At 36.9% G+C, this 25,500-nt stretch overlaps 1 protein-coding gene across 1 annotated transcript in view; it reads right to left on the reverse strand.

Moving 5' to 3' along the window:
• PDZD8 (PDZ domain containing 8) overlaps positions 1 to 25,500 on the reverse strand; it is a 92,550-nt gene that overhangs the window by 29,436 nt on the left and 37,614 nt on the right. Inside the window, exon 3 of the mRNA XM_053584678.1 lies at positions 8,044 to 8,146. Within this exon, the coding sequence (XP_053440653.1) occupies positions 8,044 to 8,146 (103 nt within the window). The remainder of the gene's footprint in view (positions 1 to 8,043; positions 8,147 to 25,500) is intronic.

Below are 25,500 nucleotides of genomic sequence, written 5' to 3' on the forward strand. Positions count from 1 at the left end.
AAAAAAGATTCTGACGGGATCAATTTCACCCTAAAAGCCTCCATGGTTCCTCCTGTCAAACTTCTTAGCCTGGTATTTAAAGCACTCCATAATATGGCCCGATATTTTTATTTTCATTTTGTATAATCTTCCAATGTTATCTTATTCTTTAGCCAAGGTGGACAACTGATTATATACTAAACATACCCAAATATTCTCACTCGTTATTGGGGTTTAAGCCTTGTATTCACCGTGAAATGCTCTTTGCCATCTTGAAATCCTACATACCCTGTGAGGCTTGGCTCAAATGTCACTTCCTTAATATATTATTTTTTGGTTTTCCCAAAATAATGTTACTTCACCATCACTGGAACTTCACAGTACTTATTTCTGAATTCTCTTACAGCATTCTCATGTGAATAGTGATACTAATACTCATGTTACTCTTGACCCTATTGTCCCACTATTTATTTTCCATAAAGGGAAGGATGATACTCACAATGCCTCACATTTCATATTTAGTTTCTTCCTTCTTATACTCACTGTGCCTTACAATGATTTGATTTGAAGAGTTATGTTTGTATATTTCTCTTTTTCAAGCATTTCACAATCACACTGAGAAAAATCTGAGACTGCCAACAGCGTCTCTTATTTTTAATCAAGATGAATTTTAAGAGTGGAAATGCTGTGTAGGATTTACTATTTAAAGCTCAAAGGCATTTGGTTTATTTAAGAAGCCAAATTATGGACCATTATATATGGTTAAAATTTCAGAGTCTCTACTGTATTCACAAGTACTATCAAATTGAACTAAACCAGAGTTTTCATAAAAACTGACATTTTCAAAACAGTTTTATTTGCTTTAATCTTTCTCTTCCTTTTGAGAAGATTAAGACTGTAAATGGCAAATGGTTAAACAGAAGCACCAAAATGCTATCTGCAAGGCATCTGACCTTAAAAAAACACACCAAAATGCCAAGTCTTCAGCATCTGGCCTAATATATTTATAAGTTTGTGTCTCTCAGATGTTCTTACTTGAAACCACAGTTCTTTCAGGAGCTCTTAAGAATCTTCGTATAAACATTCAATACAGGAATAGATCTGGACTTTGTAGATACATTTAATATCATTCAGCAAGACTTCTAAAACTTTCCAAAATGAAAAGGGAAGTAAGGCAAGTAAAACTTCAGATCATGCCTAGTCATTTTACTTAGGCTACATTAAAGTACACACATAAAGAAGTCTTTTGAATTATTTTAGTAATGCCAGAAATAAAATATTTACATTATGCTGCACATGTCTAAATGAAAATTGTCCCTCTAAAATCTAGGCTTTTCACAGAAGTAACGTTGAGCAGTAAATCTCCTGTTGTCTACTTCCTCACCCTTAACATTTTTACTTGGTTAAAATATACATCAGAGATAGCACCACAGGGAGAAAGGAGGCAGTGTGACTAAAAGTCATAATGAAACTTTGAAGCTCTGGAAGACAAAGGATCGAGGATAAATGAAAGCTCATTGCCTGATAGGCAGCCTCAGTCTTCCCATAAATACTTATTGAATAACCATGAATGCTGAGTGCTATGAGCAAAAACAAGCATGGCACCTGACAAGATGGAAGATATTGATGGCGCTAACACTGATCTAATTATCATACAAATATAAATGTGAAATCCCAACTGTGGTAAGTATTACCAAGTAGCTTCATGGTACTTAAGAAATAACACTAAGAGGAAATGATGATTGGTGTGTTAATTAGGCTCTGGTAATACTATTCAGCTATTAAAAAAATGGAGACTTTACACCCTTTGTATTAACCTGGATGGAAGTGGAAGACATTATTCTTAGTAAAGCATCACAAGAATGGAGAAGCATGAATCCTATGTACTCAATTTTGATATGAGGACAATTAATGACAATTAAGGTCATGGCAGGGGAAGGAAAAGCAGAGAGAAGGAAGGAGGGAGGGGGGTGGGGCCTTGGTGTGTGTCACACCTTCTGGGGGCAAGACATGATTGCAAAAGGGACTTTACCTAACAAATGCAATCAGTGTAACCTGGCTTACCCTCAATAAATCCCCAACAATAAAAAAAAAAAAAAAAAGGATTGTAAGACAGGGGAATGGCTATAAAGAACTGAGTACCAAAAAGGATACAATGAGGAAACTTAGATACTAGCACTAGATAGTAAACTAGATTTCTAGACACTAAGAAAACATTACCCATCTCAGGCTGGAAGGACAGTGTAGAGAAGTAGTATTGTAGAGGCCAGAACTAGAGCATTAAGCAAAATCTGGAAGCATCTGTGGGCCTGTCCTGTGAGAGGCATGGAGCCACAGAGGAGAAAGAACAGGGGCCAGACGCGTTTCCCAAGGCAGAGAGAAAGAAGACAAATACCCTGGCCTTCTCAGGCCACTCCCATTTCCCATCAGTGCTTCTGATTTGTCTAAACCAGCAGTTCTCAACCTGTGGGCTGTGACCCCTTTGGGGGTAGAACAAACCTTTCACAGGTGTCGCCTAAATACATCCTGTATATCAGATATTTACATTACGATTCATAACAGTAGTAAAATTACAGTTATGAAGTAGCAACGAAAATAATTTTATGGTTGGGGGTCACCACAAATGAGGAACTGTATTAAAAGGTCGTGGCATTAGGAAGGGTGAGAACTACTGGTCTAAACCAACTGAAAGCCTGCGGACACTGAAGCCTTAAAATATTGCCTGTAGAGGACAGTCTTCTCAAGGCCTCCTGGCACAGAGCAGGGAGAGAGCCCAAGAACGTGCCCAAGGACATTCTTCTAGATCCATGCTGTCCAATATGGTAGCCATGGGCCACATATGGCTACTGAGCACTTGAGGAACTAGGAGGAACTGAGATTTAAGCTATGTTATAATTTCAAAATATACATCAGATTTCAAAGACATTGTATAAAAAAATGTAAAATATCTTGTTGATTTTTATGTTGACTGCATACCAAAATGACAATATTTGGGATGAATATATGGATCAAACAAAACATTACTAAAATTAATTTTACCTGCTTACTTTTCCTTTTTTGAATGCATCTACTAGAAAATTTAAAATTACATAAATGGCATATATTTCTATGAGACAGTGCTGTTGTATATCACTTATGAAAACTGATCAAAGTCGTGGAATCAATCATTCAGAATATTACACCCCTGATCATCCTTACCTGCTTCCCATATCTTTAAAACAGGTCTATCTGTGACAAAATATTCCAGAAAGTATGTTTTGGGAACTTTTGGTACAGATCTTCATGAAAATGCATTTACTGCTGCCATTTCTTCTATATATCCATGTAGCCTTTTCATACTAGACGGGAATGATTTCCCTTAACACTAACTTTTCTCTCAGCTGATTATCATTTCTCTACACCAAGTGTTTCCTGTACTCAACTGCTCTACTTTTACTCTGGAAACAAAAGGAGACTCACTGGGCTCTATATTAAGCCAGTGCCTCTGAATCAGGCTCAATCTTAGGTGGGTAAACATGGCTGATCTTATTTTAAAGTGTTCAAATCCTATCTCCCTCATAATTTCAGATCTCCCCTTACCTCTGTTCTAAAATGATTCCACTATCACCACTTCTAAACTATATGCTAGTTATTAAAACACCATTCATAGTCCAGTTTTTGCAAGAAGTAATGGGATTTAATCAAGTAAGTATAGATATTATAGTCAGAAATCTTTGGCTCTTCGTATATGGGAAAAATATTTCACAGACTCTACAACGATACTACTTATAGATAACTTGGTTTGCATATCTTGTTTCTTACTTGGGCAGTAGTTCTTAGAAAGGAGGTATCATCTCCTCAAATATCATTTTCATTATAACAGTATCTTTAAAAATTAAACTGAAGGAAGCCTGATATCAATTCTTGATCTTCCAGAATCAGATTCTTAAAAAATGAGGCTTTGATAAGGAAGCAACAGTAAAGAGAAGAAAAAATACCACTCAAGTCAAACAGCAAGATAAAGTCTAAAATCTAAGAGGTGAATTCTTCCCACTTCATAATTTTGAGTAAGGCTGACCCTACCTAAGGCCCTTCTTCTACTAGTTGCCAACCACAAGCTGCCAGTTGATACCATGCAATGCTCTGAAAGGAATATACTTATTCTGATTAAGAGCTCTAAAATATCACTTACAGATTCTTCCCAGCTGTTAGCTGAACACTCTTTAGGGATTTATCAACCCTTTTTTCCAGGTAGAGCTGAAGTATCATGTTGTTTCCTAATGCCTTTAGCCACAGTTCCCTTTGCTACCTGTGTAGTGGGTTACATAAGACATGAAGTACTTTCGTTCTTCTATTTATACTGAACAAATGACTGTTTAATCTCTCTCTCTTCTGCCCATCTACTCACTTAAGAGATCCTGAAAGTTTCTTTATAATTCCTCCTCCATTTCAAAATAGGAAATCCTTCTTCTGTAATAGTGACATATTTATAACAATGTTGCTTAGATATCTCTGTAAAAGGAAAGACTTGGTCTCTTATGAAAGGCAATTGCTATCAATTGTGTGAATGCAGAGTGCGGTAAGTCAGAAGAAGAGAGAGTAGGGTCAGCATCCAAAAATGTACATGAAAGCTGGTTTCTAAAACCAGAACTCCTTACATCCTTTCATTCACAATAAAAGAGTAGGTGTGTGTATTGCCCCTGCTGCCAGAACTCCCAGATTCAGAGGTTCCACAGCCCATTTTCACGGTGCCTTTTCTTCTCGCCAGGCCAAAGAATAGAAAAATTTGTTTGAAGAATCAGTGTCAGTGTGAATAAATGGTAAAAAAGAAGAGGCGGCACAGGCAGACTTGTCTACAAAGGAGGGCAGAGGGAAAAAGAATACCATTCACTAAGAACCTATTTTGTGTCTGCAACTAGGGGTAAAGCCAAGTGGTTGATCAATGGCAAGGAAACTGATTCTGGGACAGTAAAACTTGACATCTCTCTCTTTAAAATAATGTGTGCAATGTGTGCTTTAGGTGGTCTGTGTGCTTTACTACGCAGACAATAATGATTGTACATGTTTTAACATGTTAGATTAATTCATTGTGAATTTGATAAGCACTTGATAAGTACTATAAACTCTACAAATATTTATAGGTGGTTATTTTCATAGTTTACTATTACTGAAATATCATGGTCTGAAGTTTTTTTAAAATTTGAAAACTCCTTAGAAATTGTTCCTTAGAGAAAGTGAAGCAAAGCATCACCACTGAATCTGAATATTCCAACGGACTGAAATAAATCACAAACTACATTGTTTCTTTTTGGTGTAGGTGAAGAAATTCTTAGTACTATCTCTGTTAGCCTTGAAAGATAATCTCTAATTTTTGTTTAAGCCTAATATCTAATTTATTTACACCTCAGCTATCATATCTTATGGGAGTCTCATGAAGAATCTTTCCTTATTATTACTTTCTAAAGACTGAACAAAACCACAAGGTTCCTCATTTATCCTGTGAGCTCTTTATTTTGCAAATGAGGTAAGTGAAGTACTGAGCTGAATGTCTGAATTTGGTCCAGACTTTCCTGGATTTTCTAATCAGGTATTTCTAAAATAGGCTTTATGCAAGCTATTTGCTAAATTGTTCTTTTTTTTTCCTCTTATATCTCAATTTATGAAAAACTCCCTTAAAGACAAAAAGTCACCAGATAGACCTGAGTTGTTTTCTTGTGGACTGGCCATCTAAAAGACATTTGTAACTCTTTTTTTTCCCCTTGTATTCTAATTGTACGAAGGTTGAAAAATTAAAATAGTTTCTCATATTGTACTTCCTTGCTGCTGGAGAGAACACATGACCCACTTCTGGACAATGAGATCTAAGTGGAAATCCCTAGGAGGAAATTCTAGAAAAGCTTTTAAAAAGGACAAGATCTAGCTGACATGTGCCTTTGTCCAACCTCAGACTTTAACCTTTTTCATGAAAGGTGGATACTTAGGGGTACGTTAGGCCTTCTGCAACCACGAGGACAAAAATCCCATACTAAAGATGATGGAGGAGAAAGCCATGTTCTTTGATTATAATATGGTATCGTGATGATTAAAAATCTCAAAGGCACATTTAAAATATGGAAGAAATTAAGTTTCTTTCATTCTGCACATTCATTACAATTAGAAGCTAACTTCACTGAACAAAATTTCAATATTAAAAATTTTAATCCTAAAGATTGTATTTATACAAAGGCAGCTTCTTGAACCCATCAAATGATTTGGCACATATGTTTTTTTAATGATGCTCTATTTTACTACCCAAGTTTGCAAAATATTCTAAATTTTCAAACCCTATTCCCTGATGTATCATGTTGTCTTGAAGAACACACTAATTCTCCTCCCTAGAGATAATTAGATTTAGACTTTAGTAATTTAATGCTTGTAGACATTTACTATTGCTGACATTTCCAACACCAGATGTAATTAGTAACCTAGAAATTCTTTCTTCAAAACTACTTATGACATATGCTAAGATGTAAAATACTGAGTCAAGATTAAAGTTTCATTAACCTTTGCTATGAAATGTGAAAGCTGTCTTATCTTATACTTTGGCAAAAATAATAAGGGAAATTGAAAATGCCAATAGCAAGGCTGAGGCAGGTGGATTGCCTGAGCTCATGAGTTGGAGACCAGCCTGAGCAACAGTGAGACCCCATCTCTAAAAAAAATAGCTGGGCACTATGGCAGGTGCCTGTAGTCCCACCTACTCGGGAGGCTGAGGCAAGAGAATCGCTTAAGCCCAGGAGTTTGAGGTTGCTGTGAGCAATGATGCTATGGCACTCTACCAAGGACGACAAAGTGAGACTTAGAAAAAAAAAAAAAGAAAAGAAAAGAAAATGCCAATAGCAATGGCAAATTATGATCAATTCAAACTAAAACTAAAAATTTACCTAGACAAAACAATAATGCTTTTTCATGTAGTTATATATTTCAGAACAAAATCTAAAACTGGTTATATCATTCCCCTGAGGAGTTTACTTCAAATTGTTTGCAATATAACTTCAAAAAAGTTGAGGTAAGAACAACTTTCAGAGAGAAAGGAAATCTTCCTTGAAACCTCTATTTCAACCATGTCATAACCATGCTCCAAATCTTCAATAGCTCCCCACTGTCTTCATTGATTCAAACTCTGTGGGCCAAACCATTCTCTCTTTCCTGGTTTTACTTCTCTCTATCTCACTCTAATCAAAATTACCTTATTTTTCCCAAAAGAATTTCACACTACCTGATTTTTATGTAAGGATGGTCACAATAGTTACTACATGAAAAAACTGTAACAATTTAAAAATCAAAGGAAAACCCATAAACATACCATATAGCTGTTTATTAAAGATTTAGTAGCACTTTGGCTACTACTCTGTAATATTGGGGACATGCTTCTACTAAAAAAGTTCTATATTGTTGATCTGAAATTCAAATTTAATTGGGTATCCTTTATTTTCTCCAGTAAGCCTGTTCCAGAGTCATCTCTTTACAGTCCTCTATTATCACCAGATCTAAAGACATGTCTTGTCATAACTTATAACTTCTTTTCATATTTTCTTTATAGTACTTGGCAATGTCTGGAAATAGTTTCTGTTTACTTTTCTGATTTACTGGTTTATTGCTATGTTACCTGTATCTTATAAAGTGTCATTAATCTCCTCCCTCCTGCAATCCCCACACCACACCTATACCCCAATGTAAGCACCACAGAACACGGTCTTTTCTTATCTTGAACTGTTTTCCCAGCACAGAGTAATCATTCATAAAATATCTGTTGAATGAATGAATCTTCTGAGTTCACATGCCTTTTAAGGTGTTCAGTAAAATTATTTCCTTCTAATTTCATAAATGAAACAATTTTAAAGTTCTGAAAGGAAAACTAGTTGGACTATGGTTCCTAGGCTGGTAATCTGAACACTAACCACAGTTTCATGTTATTTTATTATCAATGTTGTATTATAACAAGACAAATCTAATAAGAACTGTTCATAACTCTAGGAAGACAGAAATACTAATAAAAGCTTATAGAACTTTATGAAGATGTAAATCCATGCAAATCCATTTTACCGTCTTGATAGAACTCCTTTGTTTTTCCTCCCAAACACTACTGCTTAGCTCAAGAGTGCAATGAATAGTTGCCTCTCTGTCATAGGATCCAAAAATGAACAACCTGCAGTATAAAAATAAAACAGAGAGAATATTATACCTCTTATATGCATTACAATTTTTATTACTGATTATTATAACAAGAAGAAACACATTATTCTAACATAATTATAGTTTTAGCAAAAGAAAAATAAAATAAAATCCAACATTTGGCACACCCTCTAGTGGAAAAGTGAAGTAACACCAAAATTAGATGAGATTCCTGGAGATGCTATTTTTCAGCAGCTAAGTCAAACAAATAGCAAATATTATCTACTCATGAGGTAAAGAAATCGACCAAATATGTACATGGAATAGCAAGAGCTATAGATCTTTTGAATAAAAAAAAGTTGTACAGTACAGTACATTATCCAATTTACCGTCTGTAAAAATTAAACATACACACACATACAGTATACAGTAGAACCTCTGTAGTTGACCACCCCAGGGACTAGCAAACTGGGCAACATATGGAAGTGGTCAACATAAGAAACTAGGCCTACCGTACTGATACGTATATGTGGTGCATACCTGGTCTATGAAAATTAGGTCAGCTTAAGGAGGTGGTCAATGTAAGGAGGTGGCCAGCTATGGAGGTTATTTGCTTTTAAACACAACACACAAGCATGTACACACACTTTCTTCATCAGCTAATGTGACCTTAGGCAAATTATTTAGTATCTCTAAACCCATTTCTCCTCTGGAAATTCAAGTGAAAACCAGTACTCATCTCTGAGAGTGTTGTCAGAATAAAAAGAAGACAGTGTATAAGGCGTTTAGCATAGTGCCTGGCAAAGAGTCAGTGCCTAGTAAGTGTTTATTATTTCTGTTATTGTCTTGAAAACAATTGTCAGAGAACACTGGCATCATCTAATTTTACTGTTTAATATCTAGATCTAAAAAGGACAACTGAGATTCAATCCTGAGATGACACAGTTTTTATTATTGAAGAAAAAAAAAGTCTACTCATGTGTCCAACTTCTGTATTATCTGTCCTCAAAATTGGAATGTAAATTTCTCAATTTGTTTCAGGAGTAAGGCTGAGAAGAGCTTTAATACCAACATTTTGGCTGTTACTCTAGTATATTGTCTCTATATGAAAAGTGTGAGGTATGAGTGACATAATAGAAAAAAAGCAGATAAAACACATTAGGGAAATTTGAGAAAACCGTGTTCTAAGATCTCAAGCAAATCATGTCCATATTTCACAAACTGGCCTTTATAAACACTGACGTCTGAATAAATTCATAGAAAAAGATCTCTAAATTTAAATAATTCTTCAAGAATCTTAAAAGAAACTTTAAACTTACTGCGTAACAATCTATTACCAAAAAGAAAGCAGGCCAACGAAACCAAGAGGATTCTCTTTTTTTTTGCAGTTTTTGGTTGGGGCTGGGTTTGAACCCACTACCTCCAGAATATGGAGCCGGTGCCCTACTCCTTTGAGTCACAGGCGCCGCCTAGGATTCTTAATTATTATATTAAGTTTAGAAAAACAAGAATGTACATTTACCAAAGCTCTGCTGCCACCATCTGTTCAAAGAGTAAACTACCTAAGAGCCTTTGCTACCCAGCCAAAGAAAACTGCACCAGGTAGTGCTCCCAAATTCCTGACAGATATTAATGTTCAGGATTCAGGAATCAGAAAGGAGAATTCTCAGGAATTTTATCCTGAAATCGTAAGTTATTCTATATTTTTGAAACATTTTTAAAATGTTTTTTAAATAGTAACACAAAATAAAAATTAACTCAAAATGGTTTTCAGTATAATACAACCCCTAGAAGAAAATATAAAAACATTTTTTCCCCATTGTTGTTTCCTTATAGCTACCTGTAAAACTCACAGTTCTGGCATTGCTCAGTGGGAGCTTTCATTCTATTTTTTTTGTAGAATTCATATTTGCAAATAAAAGCCAATTAGATGTATAAGTAAATTTGTTGTAATTTTGTCTTTTGCACTAAGGAGACTCCTAATGATCCACAGACCCTGTAAGAATACTAAAAAGGACACCCCTTTTTGGGTGTCCTCTGTTTTCCTCACAAAACTCCTAGAGTTAACCTCAAGCTCTGCTCTCTTTTGCACTGAGTTCTCTGATCTGCTTGGTTTTGTGGTACTAACAGTTATTTGTGCTGCAAGAGGGCACCTGACCTTTGGATCTGCCGATGAGTCACCAGCAAGAGCTGCAATTACAATTGGCTCCATGGATCCCTAGTATACTCCTTTCCCTTAGCTAACTACTTGATCCTGGCCACAGTGATCCTCCTGCTTGGGCCTCCCAAAGTGCCTGAGCCAACAGTGTGGCCTGAAATGATGGATTTCTACAATATAAAGAAGTTGAGATTCTAAAAGCCCTAAGGCAGACTTCCTGAAGCCAGGACTCACCTTGCCCCCTAAGGCCCCCTCCTCAAAAAGTTCAAGATCTCCATCAGTGGGGAGATTTGAGGCAGCAAGACGTCTGCAGTGTTAGAAATCCTTTCTTCCTTGGCAACCCTCATTGTCTCAGGAATTAGATCTTTGTGCATAGATAACTGGACCTAGACCGAAACCCCCGTGCAGTTGCAACAGCACAATTTTAAAGGTAATTGTCAGCAGTTGCAGTAAGTGCTTATTACTGCAAGGGGTGCAAACTCTGGCTTTTGGAATTTACAGGTATGTGGGTTTACAGCCCCTTTGTTTCTTTTCTTGTGCACTTAGGTAAGGGAAGTCTCAGGTGTCTAAATGGATAAGACAGAAACTGGGAAGCTCATGGGCTAAGCTAGACAAGGAAATTGCAGAGCCAAAGCCACAATGTTACTGGAGGGCATGGATGTGTACTTTAGAGCTCTTTAGAGTGACTTGCCACCAAGAAGTAAAGACTACCATTGATACAGGGTTCCCCCGTTCAGGGCTGGACAGGGACCCCCATGTTCTAGGCCTAGATGAAGTCAGAAATCAGTCTCATCACAGACCCCTATCTCTAGGCACAAACAGGCCCTTTCTAGGCCACATTCTCTGGACTCAAGCAAGGTCACTAAAAAAGCTGCCTCATTGCTATCTCATCTGGGCAGTTCCTCCTGGAGTACGAAGCATACACCATAATGTCTCCCCTGGGGCAAGGACTACAAGAACTGCATTCATTTGCTATTTTAGGATTATTTTCTGCCTGCAGGCACCTGCCCAATTGTGATATGTTCCCAAACCCCCTCTGCCTGCAGGATAGGAAAAGCAGTACCATAAACCCCTAGATCAATGATTTTTCAACTGGTGTGCTATGAGAGGATCTTAGACGTGCTGCAAAGATGTTTAAAGATCAAATAATTAATCATATAAAGGATTATTTTTGAAAAAAGTTCAAAGCAGAGTAAGTATATTCTTTTTTTTTTTTTTTTTACTCTTCTTTTGATCAACATAATTTGAGTGTGCCACGAAGTTTAACTATGGGTTCAAGTGTGTTGTGAGATAAAAAAGGTTAAAAAACACTGCCCTAGACAGAAGGCCCACATAGGCTTCCCACTTGGGTTCCCCCAACCCTGTTGTTGAAGGTTCTGGTCCCCCCTCCTTCTCTTATCTATTTCTTTATCTATCAATAAACTCTGTCCTTTTGCTTCCTCCTGTGGTCCGTGGTTTCATTCTTCAAATCCCAAGATCAGGGACCCCACAAAGAGAGAAATTCTGGCTACACTATGAGAGGATAAGCTGGTCAGGGAATGGAATAGTTGACATTAGGTTGCCCACTTGCTGTAAGAAAATGCCTGTGCAACAAGGTAGACTGTAAAAGCACAATAGGACCCAGACCTGTGGCATCTCCCTCTTACGCTTTGTTAGGTAGAGACAAGGATGAGGGAGAACAGATACTTTGTCTAGAGGGTTTCCATTGAAAAACAGATAACACTAGGAGATACTCTGTAACAGGAAGAAAAAATTGATCACAGGGGGCTTAAGGAACAGATAACATGCCAAGGAGTCCTCAGGACTGAACAGACTTTTGGTCTGTCCAAGGACTGACCAACCTAAAGGAAGTAAAAAGACCACAAAGTGGAGATAATGGCCCAAGTTACAAAAGAAGGTCTTTGGAACACGCACACACAGTTGAGGTAACAGTGTCCTTTTTATTGTTTTTCTTTTTTTGCAGTTTTGGCCGGGGCTGGGTTTGAACCTGCCACCTCTGGCATATGGGACCAGCACCCTACTCCTTTGAGCCATAGGCGCCGCCTAGTAACAGTGTCCTTAAATGACCTACCCTCATTATACCCACCTGTGCCATGACGGTTTACAATACTATGGCAACCCCCAGAAATTGCCCTACCACGATAGAAAATGGGAGGGTTCTACATTCTGGAAATTTCCCACCTTTTCCAAGAAAACTATGAATATCTGTCCCCCACTTAACATACAATTAGGTAATTAGCATAACGGCAGAAATCTGATGCAATTCAGAGTCTCCTCTTCTACTCTTTCTCTGGAACATGCTATGCTTTAAGAAACTTTGGCACTTCACCTGCTTGCATCTGCTTGGTCTGCTTATTTGCTCTGTCGACTTGGTACCAGTAACCATTCTTCAGTGCTAGGAACCAACAACCGGACACATGGACCTGACGTCTGGTCTCCACGAACTGAGAACTGAGTATTCTATGTTCTGACTATGCCTGCTTTTTCCACATGTCAGTATTGTACCTGGAAGCTGCAATATACAGGGTGGACATAAAGTTCGTGTGCAATTTAAAATATTTAACATAGTAAAATATGATCTCTACCCAATTAATACACTTATTGGTGGGGTTCTGAGTAGGCCAAAAGTGGAGGTAAGAGGCAAAATAGTACTCTTCTGAAAAAACTGGTGGCCCAAGTCCTTCCTGGTCCACTTATGGGCCAGGCAAAGTCTAAAAAAATCACAAGGAATCTTTTGAAAGCCATTCCTAAAATATTTCCCATTTGAACTACTTGGTCTGTTCTCCCAACCAGTATGCAAATATAAAAAAAAAAGAGGCTATTACTAATTTTAAAATTCACTTGGAAATCCTTTTGGTAAGGCATTCCAGCTTCCCCTAAGTTAATGCAGGCTCATAAAAAGACAAAAGATAGGATGAGAGGCTATAGGTCTGAGCTGAACTAGTAGTCATAGCAGTATTTCAAGAGGAGCATAAAGAACAAAAAAGAAACAAAAGACTTCCAAATTAACAGCCTTACAATCATAGGAGCTCTACAGCAACCAGCAACTTAGAATGAACGACAGGGCTACCCCAGGGTGCTCTTGCAATAAGGGAATCCTGCTGCGGCAGTTTCTAAAGAACTGGTGCCCCTTGAGAAAACAACCAGGACACTAGAAAGGGGACCTGGGGAGCCCCTAAAGACGGGCTTATGAATTTTCTCCTAAGCTTATCATATGTACTTCCTTGTAGTGATTCCTTCTCTGTGTCTCAGGTAACTTGTCAGGTAGATAGTGAAGGAGTCTGGTCTCCTAGGGACAAAGGCAGGTGCCCTGCCTTGGTACTGCCTGGAGCAATTGCCATATCTGGGAAAGAAGGGCAAGGGCAGGCACCATGACTTGATGCTTCTCCACAGCTGGAGGAAGGAAGAATGCCCTCTCAATCTACAAAAGAATGCAGGGAATTCCCCAGCCTAGGGCCAGGCAGTCCAGGTAGCAAAAGGATCTGGAAAGTGACCCCGAGTAAACTAAAGCTAACTAACATGTCACTAAAGTGGTTTGATGATGAGGTCTGAACCACAAGGGGGGCCCAATCCATATATGGTAAGACCTCACACAATAACCAAAGCCTCTTGTAACAGGTGCCCATTCATCTCTAGTGAATGTGCCTTGGCTTGCTCTTTCTTACTATGTAGACCTATCTTGCCCTTCCTCAATAAACTTGCCTTCCTTTTGGTATGTCTGGTCATTCTTTAGCCAAAGACACACCAAGAATGGAAAATATATTTACCAACCTGTCAACCCCATGAACTGACACACCTGACCCTGCCAGGGCTCTTCTAGAAACTGGCTATTTTGATAAGCCCATCAGGGAAGGGCTCAAGACCAGAGAAACCTCAAGACCAAATTAGAAAAAAAAGCAACAAATCCAGTTTTAGTGGAAATTCATGCTTTGTCTACCAAGATGAACTGTGGAGACATTCAGACCTAAAATTTTGTTCGTAATTTCTTTCTTGTAAAAATTTGCATTCTTTCTTTTGGCTTTTGAGATGAAAATTTTCTCCACTATTTTTATCTAAGACTCATCCCTTTGGAAGTGCAAGTTTAAGGTTGTCAGGCTGAGAATTATTTAGGGCAATGGAACAGATAATTGATAGTTTAAGGTGGTAAAAGAAACGACCTGAAAGCTAGCAAAAGGAATTTTTTTTTTTTTTTTGAGACAGAGCCTCAAGCTGTTGCCCTGGGTAGAGTGCTATAGCATCACAGCTCACAGCAACCTTCAACTCCTGGGCTCAAGTGATCCTCCTGCCTCCGCCTCCCAAGTAGCTGGGACTACGGCATCCGCCACAATGCCTGGCTATTTTTTTGTTGCAGCCGTCATTGTTTGGCGGACCCGGGCTGGATTCGAACCTGCCAGCTCAGGTGTATGTGGCTGGCGCCTTAGCCCCTTGAGCCACAGGCACTGAGCCACAAAAGGAAAATCTTAATGAAAGTTGTATTTTTGTCTGTTTGTGAATGTCTGTATATGTGTGTATTGTGAATGTGTGATATTTTTCTACCTTAAATAATCTTGCAAAGATTTATAAGAGATCTCTCTATTTAACTGGCTTAAAAGAAAAAAAAAATGCACTTTAAGTATTCTTTCAGAAAAATAGAAACCAAGAAATACCTTTTAGTTCGTGTAATCTGAGATGCTTTAAAACTGTTCATAAAATAAAAGCAGGAAATGTTTGATTTGTCAAAAAATAACTTAAGATAAAAGATAGCCTTTTATCTTCTGAACAATTCAACCAGGATTGCTAAGTAAGTTAAGTGAATGTTAATGGGATAACCATACACTTTTTTTTTGTAGAGACAGAAAAAAAACTTTATGGCTCTCACTTTATGGTCCTCGGTAGAGTGCCATGGTACCACACAGCTCACAGCAACCTCCAACTCCTGGGCTTACGCGATTCTCTTGCCTCAGCCTCCCGAGTAGCTGGGACTACAGGCGCCCACCACAATGCCCGGCTAGATAACCATACACTTTTTAATGTGAAAATCTTTAATCTGAAATCTTAAAGTCATGTTGTCAAGTGAGGATCATAAAATGTCTGAGTCATTTCTAAGTAAATTAAAATACTGAAACATTAATTGCTAAACCTAAGCTTTAAGTGTGTATATGTGTGTGGATATCTTTATATCTATATCTTTTGAGACAGAGTCTCAAGCTATTGCAGTTTACTGCAACCTCAAACTCTTGGGCTTAAGCGATTCTCTTGCCTCAGCTGGAATTAAAGGTATCCAGCTATTTTTTGTTTTTGTTGCAGTTGTCACTGTTTTAGCTGGCCCGGCCAGGTTCGAACCCTCCAGCCTCGGTGTATGTGGCCAATGCTCTACCCACTGAGCATTTGATATTAATGCTCAATTTTAATATCAGCATTTTGTAGTTGAGCATATTGACAACTAGATACAAGAGGGCTTTTATAACTTGCAGCTTTGTCTACCAAAGCACATTTTCCTTGTTCCCCTTATTATTTTATTATATTAATTGTAATTTTTAACTCTTAGTAACCTTAATCTCTAGTGAAAAATAGTAAGGGTTAAGAACTGTTTAATATCAGCATTTTGTAGTTGAGCAAATATTGGATCCTTGTTTTCTAGGGGCACCGCCCCTTTATATCTATATTATCTATATATATCTATCTTGTTTTCATATGGCATAGAGAAGCTGAATATATTCAGGTCTATTAAAAAAGAAAAAGATTTGAGGTGGTGCTCAACTACAAAATGCTGATATTAAACAGTTCTTAATCCTTACTATTTTTCACTAGAGATTAAGGTTACTAAGAGTTAAAAATTATAATTAATATAATAAAACAAAATAATAAGGGGAACAAGGAGGATGTGCTTTTGGTAGGCAAAGCTGCAAGTTATAAAAGCCCTCTTTATCTGTGGGTTCCACATCCATGGATTCAACTAGTCACAAATCAAAAATATTCTGAATAAAAATTCCAAACAAAACAACAAAAAATAACATCAAATTTTAAAATACAGTATAACAACTTTTAACACGGCATTTACATTATTTAGGTATAATAATTAATCTGGGGCTGATTTAAACTATATAAGAGGATATCCATGGTAATATTCATACCATTTTATATATGAGACAAGCATCTGCAAATTTTGATATCCATGGTAAAGTTCTAGAACCAATCTCCTGTGAATACCAAAAGACAACTATATAAGCATGTACTTTTGTTCAGGGAAAAACAGAGTAATTTTGCCCTAAAGTAGAATGACTTTTTTTCAAAATGAGAAAGAGAAAAGATAAAGACAAATAACTGAATGGATAAGAAAGCTGTAGTTTTTCTGAATATTGAGCATTAACATTCAAAGTACACTGATGTAAAACTAGAATTTTGTATTCTTTGCTTTTTAAGAATACAAGGTTTTTGGGCGGCACCTGTGGCTCAAGGAGTAGGGCGCTGGCCCCATATACCAGAGGTGGTGGGTTAAAAAAAAAAAAAAAGGTTTTTTTTTTATAGTATTCATCTACCCTTAAAAGGAAACAGTGTAAGATTTTTCTTTACCTTTTAAGAAATGTTAAGTAATTGGCCTAAAAAACAAAGATTTTTTTGTTTTGTCCAGGTAGTTTATTGTGCTTCATGTTGCTTTTTATAAGGTCTTTGATTACTTCAGTGAGTCTTCTCAATAATAAAAAAGCTACGTTGTGTTGATAACTGTGTAATCTTAACCTTCCGTATTTGTCTTTAAAAATCTTTTATTTTGATTAAATACAAAATCAACATCAGGTTTAGTCAAGTGTTTAACACATTTTGATATTTATGACAAAAATTAGTAAAATTAAATTCTAAATTAAGTCTCTTTGACTTCAAGTTAACTTCTGAATTTTCTAGCTGGGCCCCTGAAAAGTCCAAAGAATGTGGCTCTTACCTTTAATATCTCTTTAATGAGAAATGTTAAACTGAGTAGGCTTAATTCAATATGTTAAATTACGTGGAAAGCACTGCCAATTAACAAGTGATGCTAAGCCTTCTTCAAGTTGTATTTATGGGTATGTTATTGATGTGAATGTTCCAAAACATATATGAGATTCTTAGAAATCAAACATATTATCAGTCATAATTTTTAGTTATGTTAAATACTGTATACGACAGAAATAATCTAATTTCCTTGTTCATTGGTGGTTATAATGTACGCTCATCAGATTTTTGACTGTGGCCATTCTAGGAATTTGCCAACCACAGACAATGGTTCTAATTCTTCTCTAAAAGCATTTGCAATCAGCCACAGTCCAAAATTGTTTATTCTTCAAGGAAATTCATGACAAGTACTCTTGAATATAGGTTTCTGATAACTTTAAGATCAAACATACCAAGTAGGAGAGAACTGACAGAACTCTAATGAAACTGACAGCTTCATGAAACTACTAACCAAGATCAAGCAGGAAAACAATTAAATGAGACTGAATAAACTGATGAGAATAATTTTTTATGACTTTTTATTTGAAACATTACTGATTCTTTAATGTTTTGTTTTCCATATTTAAGGAAACTATTTTTTTCTTTTAAGCTAGCTATAGCTTACAACTTGATAAAGTTTACTTTTGTGAACACAATATTTACACTGTGTCCTTTATACCTTCAAAGTTTATTTTTCTTACCAGATCCCTCCAAAATTTAGAAATTATGAGTGAATATTCTTATTTTCATTGCCATATAGTCATTTGTATAATGGCATCTATTCTCCTTGTAAAAGGACACAACTGAAAATGTTGGTTATATTTCCAAGGCTTTGACTGGAAGGTCGTATTTTCAAATATGACCAGACACTTATAAGGAACTAAAGTTGACTTTATAAAGCCAACAATATCCTCTGCCCCTGAAAAACTGACTCGGCACCTTGAATACAAAGTTCATATATTTGCCTTACAAGTGGGTACAGAATGTCACTTCCTGACAGGCCTAAGAACCTTAGGATATTTTGGGAACTCCAAAGAGAGAGGAATTTATCCAGATCTATTCAGTCCTACAGGTGAAGTCTGATGGTGAATCTTTGGCTTGGCTTCTTTAGCGTCAAGAGGCTTTTAAAAGTCAAATCTGAGATTCCCTTATCGGAAGTTCCAGCAAAGCAAATTTAAAAAGAACCTATGTGGTCAATCATTATTCTTGCTTCATGTATGTAAATAATCAGGCCAAGTTGATGAGTATAAACTTACTTTGCAAACAAATTAGTTTTATTCTGACTATGGTTGGTACAAATGGGGGTGACTAGAGAAAGAAAAATCATGTTTCAGAAGAAAAACCACAGTATACCTGCATTAGACTGTGGCCCTGTTTGTTGTTCCCAAGTCTTCCTATAGGCTAAACTATAAACCAAATTCTTCCAGTTTCCTCCAATATTTGGCTACACAAGTCTCTAAGAACAAGAACTGCTCTGTTCTTCCAGCCCTCTAAGCTGAAGCTGGACAACTCGATGTAGGTTCCAAGGGACAAGTCTCATGCCTGATTTGTAGGCCACACAAAGACTTCACCAAACTACTCGATGCTATAACCAGAGACAATCAAACGGCAAACCAGCTCAAAAATTTCACAACTTCATGCTGCGGACAGCTTTTTCCAAGATGTTGGAACAAGACTTCCTATCATAATGAAACTCTAGCTTCTTTTAATTTTTCCTTACACGTGCCTACCTTTTTCCCTTTGCAGGATAATGTCATAAAAATGCCATAATAAATAGCGTCTGTGGGTAATGAGACAGAGTGTTGGATCTATCATGTCAAACCCAAGTCTTTTACATGACCTAAGAGATTCTTCAGTCCACTTAAGTGGGTAACTTTAGCAACATCCACAATATAACTGTTTGCTCAAATTGTACTAGTGTCCCTTTTATAATTAGACTGCTAGATCTATTTGTTCTTACTACTTGTTTTACTTTGTCACAGTTAAGGCAGGTTGGTTTATAGTAAACTCTACTTGCCAGTTGAACAGGGATGACTGTGCAGTTAGATACTTCTTGCTCCACATGGATAAATACGTCTGTAAATAAACAGTCACAAACAATCAAACAGGCTACCTAATAAAACAGGTAGACACCTCATCTGCATTTGATTTGGCTGGTTTGGTTCCTGGGGACTTGGTGAGGAAACATATCCTAAACTCTTGGTATTATCCTCTTGATAGTCCTAGTCCCCCTGGTGTGCTGTGTTTCCTCAAAAGCTTTAAATGTTTATGTGCAGCCATCTGTCAAATGTCAAATGGTCTCTCTTCATTGGGAAGAACAAAAATTCAAAAAAAATATGTGATCACAAGGACACCATAATCTATGAATAGTGTGTTGAGACCAGAAACCCAGAATTATGGTAAAAGAGAGTAGTGCTAATCTCCAATTTTGGTCACACTCTCACCTAGGTAAGAATCTGACCAAGGGAGGGGAACTGTTAAACGAAAATTATAGGTCACTATTTTAGACTGAGGCCCTAGCACTAGGCCCTAACAAACCAAACCAAATGAAAATGAAGTCCCTCGTGCTCAACGGCACATAAGCAAGTAAGAGTCCAAAACAGACCGTGTTTTCTGAAAACATGAGATTCACATCTACCTGTGTCAGCAGAATAAGGGAATCTCCTTTGCAAAAAAGTAATCTGAAGTCAGCTGTTAATCAGTTGGTTTTTTTTTCCTATTGTTTACTTGTTTCTACTTTAAAAAACCCACTGTTCGGCCACTGCCCAGTGGGAGTTTTCATGCTATTTTATAGAACAGAGGCTGTCCTGATTCATGAATTGCAAATAAATGTCAAGTAGATCTGTAGTTAAATTTGCACTAATTTTTGTGCTAATTTTCTTGTGGCAGGTGTTAGGGTATACATGTTGCTTCAGGTAAGTTTATTTTGTTTTACAGTGATGAAAACATTTTGTCTGGTTGTTCAGAATTTGGCTTTGTCTTTGAAATGGATATTTCTTTTGTTAATCCTGATTTGAGATCAATTTCTGATTCTATATCACAGCATTAGAGAAAATATTCATATCTTCTCTTTACATTTCTTGTTACAATACTTACAAAGAACTGTAGCCTTTAGTAAAAATTTGAACACTGGGAAACACCAACAAACATTATATTAGTATTCAATAAAGTAACATTACTGTCTCCTAGAAAAGTTAACTTCACTATACAAAAGTGTGTCAAAATTGCCAATTTAAGGATTTATTTTGCTCCAAAATACATTTCTTAAAAAAGTATTACTTCTGAAGACTTATATAAAGTATTATATAGTAAGTGCATAAACTTATCAATATTTATTTTGTTTCCAAGACTAAGTTACCATTAGTAGCAGAAAGGACAAAAGTTAAACCCAAGACAGACTTTTAGACTGCAACTGCTTTTCTGCTCTAAGCTTCAGATCTGGTTTCTGAGACATAATTCCTTACGTCACTGCGTCTTGTGCCTGCTTTCAACTTGATCTCAGTGGATTCCTCTGAGCAGTAATGACTCTATATTGACTGTCAAGCTTTAATTCTCAGAAGAATTATAATATTTTACTCCAGTTTCCTCATTTTTCAACTAGTATCTCTTAAGATTTGAAAAATATGAAAATTTCTAAAGAAATGCCAGAAAGTAGGTCCCAGTGGAAACATAGCCAGTTAGGTGAATTTAGAAGATACCTACTTTAGTTTAACATGAACTATAATCTCCACATTGAACCAAAAGGATCAGTTTTCATTCTTCACCTCTTACAATTCAATCTTGGGTTAAACAAAGGCAGGCTTTCCATCCAAATTATATAATCACTACAAACAAGTGGTAACAATCATTGGCTAATAAATAATTTGAGTAAAATATAAACAATCAGGCTCTGCACCTGTAGCACAGTTGTTAACGGCACCAGTCACATGCACTGAGGCTGGTGGGTTCAAGCCTGGCCTGGGTCGGCTAAAACAACAAGTCAAGTGCAACAAGAAAATAGCCGGGCATTGTGGTAGGTGCCTGTAGTCCCAGCTACTTGGGAGGCTGAAGCAAGAGACTCGCTTAAGCCCAAGAGTTTGAGGTGGCTACAAGCTGTGACACCCTGGCACCCTACTAAGGGCGATGTAATGAAACTCTGTCTTAAAAAAATATATACATATCTATATATATAAACAATCAACATATATTGAATAAGCAAGAAATGAGTATAAATATATTTCTACTATTACTAATAGATACTTTCAAAGAGGGCAGAAGTAGTCAGTACTATAATACAAAAAAGCAAAAGAAATTGCCTTTTGATGTCCTTTTGTCTTCTGAAAGCTGTTTATGAAAGTTTTAACCAACTTCAAAACAGGTTTTCAAAAATATGTTGAAACCTTATGTTAAACATAAACACAACCACCATCCATCAGGAAGCACAGAAACAGAATTTACATGATTCAGACTAAACCACTGAGAAAAGGAAAGTACTTTCCAATGCTCCCCTCTGTAAGAAAGCTACTTTTTACTCCGGGTGCAGTGGCTTATGCCTGTAATCCTGGCTACTCAGGTGGGTGAATGGATAGCTTGAGCCTACCAGTTCAAGGCTGCTGTGAACTATGATCATGTCACTGCACTATGGTCTGCTTAACAAAGTGAGACCCTATCTCCGAATAAAAGAAAAGAAAAAAAAGATTTTTCTTTGTCAGTAAGCAATTGGAAATGAGAACCCTGCACTGAAGGGGATCAAATATCAACTAACCTGTTGTTAAAAGAATCAAACGTGGCCTCCTATGCAGGTTCATCTCCTCTCTACATCTTCTTCCTCAGAAACATCCTCATGCAGGCCTCAATTCTCCAGTCGATGACAATGACTTCCAAATCTAATCTGCAGTCCTCACTTTTCTCCTGCTCCACCAAACCCCACGTATAGGACACATCTACAGGGAAATCTAATCATGCCCCACTGTTTAAAATACAAAAAATGAAATTCATCTGTCTTTGAAACAAGTATCTCTATTTCCCTAACTAGTCCTGGGAGGCAGAAGCTGCGTCTTATTCTTTATATCCTACAATATCTAGAAAATAATCAAAGCCAATGATACCATTATTTTCTTCTACTCAAATCCTTATAATCCCTTTGCCTCCTTGCCTACACCCATCTACATACTTACTAAATCCTGTCTCTAGTTACCCCATGTATCCCTTCCTTCCTGTTCCTATTAATGATACGCGTCTGGTGAAGCATTTTGCTTACCCACCTTTAACCTGCAATATGTCTTAAATTTGTCTCTGGGGCTTCGGTTTCTCTCTCTCTATAATGCACTCTATAAATAATGTAAAGCAGGTGTTTCTTAATATCACATTCAATAATTTTTCTCTGATTAAAGGGTCACAATCTTCTTTCCCTAGCAAATTTGGCCTTGATTTTTACATGAGACATTTATACTTAATTTAGACACATCCTTGAAAATACTTTACAATTCTAATTCTCACTTTTATCTTACTGGTTCTCTTTCCAATTACCTAAAATCTACCCATTCATCTGCCCTTATCATATATCCATGAAGTGTTCCACAGTAGCCTCAAATAAAAAATACTTTCTCTCTGCACTACATTTCCATAGTACTGATTACCTAAGCCTCAGGTCAAACTGGACAGCCTTGTATAGTTGACTTGTTTATGCATGTATTTTTGTCGGTTACCATCAACTACATTTTAAGTTTCTAGAGGGCAGGCACTGAACTCCACAATTATTTGTGTTTGCCATAGTTCTCAGACAACATGTCTGCCCTACTGACGGCAGAATGACTATAGTAGTGTAGTGGTGGTAGCAGAAGTAGCAGCAGCAACTAACATTTACTAGAACAGCAAATGGTTTTAAACTATTGTTTTTTTTTTTTTTTTTTTGTAGAGACAGAGTTTCACTTTATGGCCCTCGGTAGAGTGCCGTGGCCTCACACAGCTCACAGCAACCTCCAACTCCTGGGCTTCAGCGATTCTCTTGCCTCAGCCTCCCGAGTAGCTGGGACTACAGGCGCCCGCCACAACGCCCGGCTATTTTCTTGTTGCAGTTTGGCTGGGGCTGGGTTTGAACGTGCCACCCTCGGTATATGGGGCCGGCGCCTTACCGACTGAGCCACAGGCGTCTCCCAATTTTTTTTTTTTTTTTAGAGATAGGGTCTTGCTTTTTATCCAAGCTGGAACACAGTGGCATAATTGTGCCCACTACAGCCTTGAACTCCTGGGCTCAAGTAATCCTTCTCCTGCACAGCTAGGACTATAATTGCACACCACCATGCACACCACAGGATCTTGCTATATTGCCTATGCTGGTCTTGAACTATTGGTCTCAAGCAATCCACCTGCCTCAGCCTCCCAAGTAGCTGGGTTTACAGATGTGAGCCATGTGCCCAACCTATATGGGCAATTCTAAGAGCTTTACTTTTATTAACTTACCTAGTTTTCACAAATATTATTATCCTTAATTTACAGATTAGAAAATTGAGCACAGAGAGCTTAATTTGCAAACATTACATAGCTAATGAGTGAATAGTCTAGATTACAGAAATTGAAAACAATGAGTTGAAGAAATTTTGAAAGAAAGGCAGTTATCTCTTAAGATCATGACTGCAATCTGCAAATAAAATACATTAAAAGCACTGATAATTAGATGGCATAATGGTGCAAAGAGGGAGAAAAGTCAAAGACATAATCTTTCAAATTCCTATTTTCTGATAATTGTCCATTTTACACTTCAGTTTTGTTTGAAGGTATTATATACGACTATGTAGCATGCCAACATAACATTTAAAACATTTTGGAGTTTGGTATTTTAAAAAAGAGCATTGATTTTGTGTCAACTATGTTCCTAATTTTCTTAATTTTTTTTACAATTTAAACATCAGAGTAAAAATTTTATATTTTGCTATATAAAACAGCAAAAGAGATGTACAATTACAAAAAAAGGACAATTTGTCAATATCATAACTTTAGTGAAAAGGAGATGGGGAAAAAAGAACCTATAGAACACAACAGCAATAAATTCCAGTGTCTGGAAAGTCTGCCTCTGGCTCGGCGCCTGTGGTTCAAGCGGCTAAGGCATCAGCCACATACACCTGAGCTGGCGGGTTGGAATCCAGCCAGAGCCTGCCAAACAACAATGATGGCTGCAACAAAAAAATAGCCTGGCATTGTGGCAGGTGCCTGTAGTCCCAGCTACTTGGGAGGCTGAGACAGGAGAATCGCTTGAGCCCAGGAGTTGGAGGTTGCTGTGAGCTGTGATGGCAGAGCACTCTACCCAGGGCGACAGCTTGAGGCTCCGTCTCAAAAAAAAAAAAAAAAAAAAAAAAGAAAAGAAAAAGAAAGAAACAAAAGAAGAAAGGAAAGAAAGAAAGTCTGCCTCTACTCAAAACCTACTTATTAAAGAAAAAATTCTTTAACTATACTCTGGAGAAATTTATAAAAACTAAAGGAAAACATCATGCACCTCCCCTCTTTTAACTGCATAGGAAAATTTAAACAGCTAATAAATACAAACATTGGAGCTTCAAGATCTCTATAGAAACTTGGTTTATCTGGGTAGAGTTACGTCAAAATTTTAGATTCACAAAGTTTTAAAAACCTCTAGAAATAATATTCAGCAACAACTCCAAGTAATTCCTTCTGGTTTTCAACTGCATTCACTTTAAGTAGAACTTTTCTGTTATACAAATTTAAATACCTCATGTTTGAGCTAATTTCCTATTATCTCTCCTTCCATGAAAAAAACAGACCATCAGCCTTCATTTAAATGATACTTCATTATTAATACACTTCTGTATTCTAAGATCTTGAAAAAGTAACTTATTTTTAAAATACCAACTTGCCCTACAAATGGTAAAAAATTTCCAAATCTGTAATATGAAAGTTTTCAGAACCAAAATAAATTTATTGGGAGTCAGACAAGCCTAGATTCAAGCTCCAGTGGCCTTGAACAACTAACTTTAGATCTCAGTTCTTCACCTATAAAATGGATAAACAATACTAATCTTCTAAAGACATTGTCACAGCTAGAAATAATAAATGCAAAGTGTCTATTATAGTGGCTACATATTGCAGGTAATAAAAACATATAACTAATAATATAATTATTTAGAATATCTTCAAATATTTTCAGATTTAGCTACTTTCCCTTTAAAAAAATAAAATGCCAAACATTAAAATGAAGGCAGAGAATATAAGGAACGCTCATATACTACCCAGGAAAAAAACAAATATTATTATATAGCCTTATCTGCTTCATACAGACTTTTTAAAAATTG

Source organism: Nycticebus coucang, chromosome 3 (assembly GCF_027406575.1).
Source record: "Nycticebus coucang isolate mNycCou1 chromosome 3, mNycCou1.pri, whole genome shotgun sequence".
NCBI classification, from domain to species: domain Eukaryota; kingdom Metazoa; phylum Chordata; class Mammalia; order Primates; family Lorisidae; genus Nycticebus; species Nycticebus coucang.